General features: G+C 36.4%; 1 protein-coding gene across 1 annotated transcript; it reads right to left on the bottom strand.

Annotated features, from left to right (window-relative positions):
- Positions 1 to 229: 229 nt before the first annotated feature.
- LOC100803410 (copper transporter 6) lies at positions 230 to 1191 on the bottom strand. Its single transcript, XM_003551474.5, has one exon. The coding sequence runs from the start codon at positions 1010 to 1012 to the stop codon at positions 560 to 562; it is 453 nt and encodes a 150-aa protein (XP_003551522.1). The 5' UTR covers positions 1013 to 1191; the 3' UTR covers positions 230 to 559.
- Positions 1192 to 7185: the final 5994 nt, after the last annotated feature.

Consider the following 7185-nt stretch of genomic DNA (forward strand, 5'->3'; position numbering starts at 1 on the left):
ACTAATATCCTTAAATCCAAGCAGAGCTGATTGAACATTTTGGATAGAGGGTTCCTCTCATATGTTTATGATTTGTGTTTTCAACGTATATTTATGTGCCATTCCAGAAGTTGTGAATTGTAGTTTTCACAGCACTTTCTAATTTGACGTGAAATTTTATATCCATAAAGTATATCCAAATACACTGTCATAAAATCTAGGTAAAAAGCATAAAAGCTACTCTGCAACCTCGCACAAATTTGCTACTATGATTAGTTAATGCATGAATTTCGAAAAACATCGAATAATTTTTATTTTTTTTATTTTTCTGCACTTTCATGAAACGGAATTATAAAATAACGCAAACAGACCCAAAGTTGGCTCCGTTATTCTAACATCCAAAAACACCATCACAATTTCTTTTTCTTGGCAGTTTACCATTGCAGAGGCAAAACCACGCCGTTTTCAACTCTTTTCATTCGTTTATTTTGCTCAAGAATTCAGAAAAAGCACAGCCTCACGATCCACGTTATTCATAGTATCCAACGGTATCCTCTCAAACCTCCAAACCGGACACACCCTACGGTTTCGATGAGTCCAACCCATCCGATTTCTTCCTTATAGCCCGCGTCCCGAAAATCAAGAACCCGATGACGTGGCCGCAAATTGCAACGACAAACACACCCCCATTAAACGACATGACGGCCAGCATCACCATATAAGAGAGCCCGGAACGCACGCCGTATAGCCCCGTCTTGAGGAGCCCCCCAACGACGTCGTTTGAGCCCCCGGGCTTGAGCTTCACTATGTTGGTGAACGAGAGCCACTCCACCAGCACCGCCATGAAGAACACGAGGAGCAGCGCCACCGCGTACATGGCGGCGCTGTCCCCGGGCCAGCACCGGAACAGTATGTCCACCTTGTGCCCCCAGTAGAACGTCGTGTGTATCGGAATCCGCCGCCGCCCCAGCATCGTCGCCACCGTAGAATTGTACGGCGTCGGAACACCGTCTGCAGTAGCCGTTGAAAACATATTGAAAACTAATGAAGTGTTGTGACTAACTATAGATATTAATGCAACGTAACAAGGGTTTTATGAGACTGTCCAAAACTACCATATGTAATAATAACGTAGGAACGAACATGGTACGTGGATTAATATGGTTTATATAGTATGCGTAATTGCTTAGCAACGTTAGTGTCGGTTGGGACATGACAAAATTGAACATGAAGATATGATTCTGTTTCATAAAAATTGTTCCATAATTCGTATGCAAGCAAGCGGATACGTACTATGATTAAAATTTAACATTTTTCGGTGATCAAGAAAACCGAAAGGGAAATTAAAGGAAAAGCAAGCTATGAAGAAGTAGCACTTTAGCTCTAGCATTATCAGCAGAATGGGACCCTCCATCAATTCACTTTTGTTTTTCTTATTACAAAAGTTTAGATTTGGACTGATTTTGATAGTTTATAATTTATATGCTATACTTTACAGTTTTTTTTAAAATTTTGTATTTTATTTTTAACAATTTTTATTTCAATAATCCGGATTAGAGTATTAATGTTATTGCATTTTTATTGAAAATCTCTCATAAATGAAAATTATAAAAATATTTTGACTTATATTTGTTAGAGTAGGAATAATCTTATATGAGATATAGATTTGCATGCCTATATATGCTTTAAAAAAACTTATTTTTAACAAAAAATTACAAATTACAAATTACTCAATTCCTTTATTTAACTTATTCCTTTATCTTTTTTGTTTTACGTTTTTCTTTTAAGGAATATTCCCTGTATTTTCTTTATCTCTTTTCCAACTTTTTTTCTTATTTATTCTTACGTATATACACGTATATATATGCTTGTTTTTTGTGCTTTGAGTGAATTGTGTTATACCAATATATTTATCAATTGAATAAGATACACAAAAGTTGAGATTTTGATTATGAACATTAATATTAGAGTGAAATCTTGTTGGGAGTTCTTAAATCTATTGTAAGTTGTAGGATAAATAAATAAATTAAGAACTCATATAAGGTCCAAATCATTGGAAGTACCCAATTTAAGGGGGACTTAGATTCTCTACCGTGCCCTACAGCAACATATTAACTATTTTATAATTAAACATATAAATATATTTTATATACTTTTATTTTTAATAATCATTAAATTTAAATCCAATGATCAAAATTATTACTGGAGAGGCATCATGAGAGCAGACAACCCATATTGTTGGTTCTTCTAGTCTATTAGACCTGCACTAGATCAAAAAAGAAAAACAAGAACAAGCACAGCAAAAACAAACAAGGATCTACACCAGATTTTACGTGGTTCAACAATATGTCTACATCCATGAGAAATGGCAATTCATCATCATCACATTGATCATGAAATTCAAGTTCAATACAAGCAACAACTAACTTTTATCTCTCTCGGTTTCTTTCTAACAAAACCTCTCTCAATCTCCTAACTTTCTATCTCCTTTGAACTTTCTGAATTTTTCTTGCAAAAACTCTGTTTCTCTATAACATGATCAAGAATATATATACACTAATTGCTAGCTCTAGGAACAAAGATTTTCCTTTGACGCCAAGACATCCATTCAGTTATGACAACTGAATTCAGTTATGTCATCAACAAATGAATCCTTCACTTTTGTGGCTTTGGTGATTTCTGAGTAACATACCACAAATCTCCACCTTGACTCCAAATCAACAAGTGTCTATCTTGTGATTCCGGGCTGCACTTCTACTAATCTGCTTTAGGCATCCTCAAAATTGATCAAGTCCAGGCAGTGCTTGAACTTGACACTAGATAGGGACTTTGTGAACATGTCAGTAGGGTTTTCTTCTGTTGAAACCTTCTCCACCTTCACCTTCTCAGAATCAATCACATATATGATGAAGTGTAGTTTCACATTTATATGATTTGTTCTCTCATGGTAAATTTGGTGATTTGCTAAATGGATAGCACTTTGACTGTCACGATGAATTGTGACCCAGGATTGTGCTATTCCAAGTTTATTTATAATTCCTTTTAGCCAGATTGCTTCCTTAACTCCTTCAGCTAGGGCCATGTATTCTGCTTCAATTGTTGAAAGAACAACAACTGATTGTTGACTTGCTTTCCAACTAATTGCAGTTCCATACAAGGTAAACACATATCCAGTTAAGGACTTCCTTGTGTCTACATTTCCTACAAAATCGATCTGCATCAACATAGCCTATAATTGCTGCCTCGTGTGTTGTCTTCTTGTACCTTAATCCAACTTTCAAAGATCCATTGAGATACCTCAGTGTCCACTTCAAGGCCTCCCAGTGTGCACTGACAGAATCTCCCATGAACCTGCTTATTATACTTACTGCATGAGCCAAGTCAAGTCTGCTGCAAACCATTCCATATACATGATGCTTCCAACACCACTGGCATAGGGTGTTTGATTCATTTTAGACCTTTCTTCAGCTGTCTCTGGAGCTTGAATAACAGATAGCTTTGTATGATGGCCAAGTGGTGTGCTGACAGGTTTACTTTGATGCATCCTAAACCTTTCCACCACTTTCTTGAGGTAATTGCTTTAAGACAAGAATAGTTCACCCTTTGCTCTATCCCTATGAATATCAATCTCGAGTATCCTTCTAGCTGATCCTGGATTTTTCATCTCAAATTCTGTGTTCAAACTTTCCTTGAGTTGTCTAATCTCTTCCTTGTTAGCACTTGCTATGAGGATGTCATCCACATACAAGAGAAGGTAGAGAACACACACTTTCTTCCTTTTCAGGATATATAAACAGCTGTCATACCTATTTCTGATGAAACTATACCAGCTGATCAAGAACTCATCAAACTTCAGATATCACATTCAAGGGCTTTGCTTCAGTCCATACAAAGATTTTTTTAACAAACACACCTTGTTCTCTCCTTCTTCAAAACCTCCAGGTTGGTTCGTGTAAATGTTTTCCTTCAGATTTCCATGAAGAAATGAAGTTTTAACATCAAGCTATTCAAGTTCCAAGTCATACTGATTGACTAGGCCTAGTATGATTCTTATTGAACAATGCTTCACAACTGGTGAAAAAATTTCATTGTAATCAATTCCTTCAACCTGTGTAAAGCCTTTTGCTACAAGTCTTGCCTTGTATCTAGGCCTTTCTATTCCTAGAATACCTTCTTTCTTCTAGAAAATCCACTTATATCCAACATCCTTCTGCTTCTTAGGTTGATCCACAAGTATCCAGGTCTTGTTCTTTCTTAAGGATTCCATTTCTTCATTCATTGCCTGAAGCCACAACTGATGTCTTCACTTTCAATTGCTTCCCTCACGGTCTTTGATTCTGAATTTTGAATCTCCTCAACATCATTCAATGCATAGCAGATAATGTTAGCATGACCATACCTTTTTGTAGGCTTTATAACCCTTTTAGCTCTATCTCTAACCATTTGATAATTGGCCAAGTCATGCTGAGTAGCCAAATCTTCATTATCACCAATTATTGCTTGATCAATGTGATCAATAGTATCTTCACTGCCATGATCTGATGTCTCTACAGGCTCCACCTCAAATTGAGTACTCTCAATACTTGATTTGTTGTCCTTCTGATCCTTACTTAGCATTGTCATTCTGCTCTCATCAAAGGTAACATCCCTGCTGATAATGCACTTTGACTCACCAGGTTCTAATTTTCACAGCTTGTATCCTTTAACTCCTTCAGGATAGCCAATGAACACACACTTTACAGCCCTTGCATCAAGCTTTCCTTGTTTAACATGAGCATAGGCCAGTGATCCAAACACCTTCAATCGTGAGTAATCAGGGGGTTCACCACTCCAAGCTTCCATTGGTGACTTGAAGTTTAAAGCTTATGATGGACATCTGTTGATCACATAGGCTGCTGTGTTTGTAGCTTCTCCCTAAAAGGTCTTTGGCAATCCTGCACTCAACAACATGCACCTCACTATTTCCAAAATGGTCCTATTCATTCTTTCTGCTAGTCATTCTGCTATGGTGTGTGAAGGACTGTTTTGTGTCTTTTGATACCTATTTTCTTGCAAATTAAACTCATTGAATTGCTCTAAAACAAACTCTAGGCCATTGTCAGTCCTTAACACTTTTAGTTTTGTACCAAGTTGATTTCCAATAAGAGTATGCCGCTCTCTGAATTTTTGAAAAACTTCTGACTTATTTTTCAAAACATACAACCATACTCTTCTTGATAAATCATCTATGATGGTGAGAAAGTATAAGCTTCCACCATGAGTTTTCACTCTAGATGGTCCCCATAAATCATCATGCACATACTTAAAAGGCCTAGATGAAACATGAATACCAATGCCAAAGCTTATTCTATGTGATTTACCAAGTACACAATGATCATAAAATTCAAGTTTATCTAGTTTATCACCACCTAACAGATTTTGTTTCTCAAGTTCATGTAATCCATTTTCACTAACATGACCAAACCTTAGATGCCAAAGTTTAGTTTTGTTAATCAAAGTATTACTAGCTACAGATGCATGTCCAATAATAGTGGAACCTTCATTACTTTTATTCTTGTTACCCTTAGCTATGACTAAAGATCCATTTGAAATCTTAAGAACACCATTCAAAGTTCTAGTAGAATATCCTAGATCATCAAACATGTTTATGGAAATAAGGTTTCTTTTGAGTTCAGGAATGTACCTTATATCTTTTAGTAGGTAATCTCTGTTATCAAACATTTCAGTCTCACAGTTCCAATGCCTTGTACCTTGCAAGGATAGTTGTCTCCTAGTAATTATAGTTCATGCTGTCTTTAATTCCAGAGTTTCAAAATAGTCCTTCCTCGGGCAGTTGTGATATGAGCATCCAAAATCTATAATCCATTCTGTTTGTGTTTTGGTATTTGATACTACTAAAACACTTGCACTCTCATAACCATCAGAGGCTTCAACTATGTCAGCAGAGTCCATGGATCCTTTCTTAATCCTGTCTAGGTGGTCTTTCTTGAAATGACCAGTCTTGTGACAATTAAAGCATTTGAACTTTGTTTTCTTGCCATTCTTTGAATCCCTTGACTTTGATATGGATTTCTTTCCTTTTGGTCCCTTCTTTTCACTCCTTCCCCTTGAAACATTCAGGCTTTCACCATTATCCTTAGATTTGGAGTCTTGCTATTTTTGCATCTCCTTGGTCCTTATTGAGGTCTGAACTTCTTCTAGGGTAATGTCTTGATCTTTGCCATAAAGAATTGCATCCTTGAAATGTTCGAAGGATTTTGGTAAGGAATTCAGAAGCAAAAAAACTTTACCCTCCTCTTTAAGCTTTACTTCAATATTTTCCAAATCATCAAGGATCTTGTTAAAATCAGCCAATTGATCAGTGACTGTTCTTGATTCTGTCATCTTGAAGGTGTACAGTTGTTGTTTTAGGCATAGCTGATTTGCAAGGGACTTTGTCATATACAAAGACTCCAGTTTCAACCACATTGAGGCTACTGTCTTCTCCCTTGCAACTTCTCTTAAAGCTTTATCTCCGAGACATAGAATGATTGCACTTATGGCTCTATCAATCATTTCTGATTTCTCCTTTGAGCTTAGAGATTTAGACATCCTTTCTTCTCCTTTAAGAGCTTCTGCACAACCATGTTGAATCAAGATTGCTTCCATCTTGATTCTCCATAACCCGAAATCGTTTTCCCCTGAGAACTTCTCAATGCCATACTTTGTTGTTCCCATCTTTCTTGATCTTGATGCCCCACGGTGGGTGCCACTTGTTGGTTCTTCTAGTCTATTAGACTTGCATTAGATCAAAAAAGAAAAACAAGAACAAGCACAACAAAAAGAAACAAGGATCTATACCAGATTTTATGTGGTTCAACAGTGTGCCTACATCCATGAGAAATGACAACTCATCATCATCACATTGATCATGAAATTCTAGTTCAATACAAGCAGTAACTAACTTTGATCTCTCTCGATTTCTTTCTAACAAAATCTCTCTTAATCTCCTAGCTCTCTATCTCTTTTGAACTTTCTTAATTTTTCTTGCAAAAACTTTGTTTCTCTATAACATGATCAAGAATATATATACACTAGTTGTTAGCTCTAGGAACAAAGATTTTCCTTTGGCACCAAGACACCCATTCAGTTATGACAACTGAATTCAATTATAATAACTGAATTCAGTTATGTCATCAACAAATGAATCCTTCACTTTTGTGGCTT

The sequence above is a fragment of the Glycine max genome, chromosome 18 (assembly GCF_000004515.6).
Source record: "Glycine max cultivar Williams 82 chromosome 18, Glycine_max_v4.0, whole genome shotgun sequence".
NCBI lineage: Eukaryota > Viridiplantae > Streptophyta > Magnoliopsida > Fabales > Fabaceae > Glycine > Glycine max.

Coding starts and splice junctions, on each gene's coding strand:
- LOC100803410 (XM_003551474.5), bottom strand. CDS start 1,012: ATGTTTTCAACGGCTACTGCAGACGGTGTTCCGACGCCGTACAATTCT.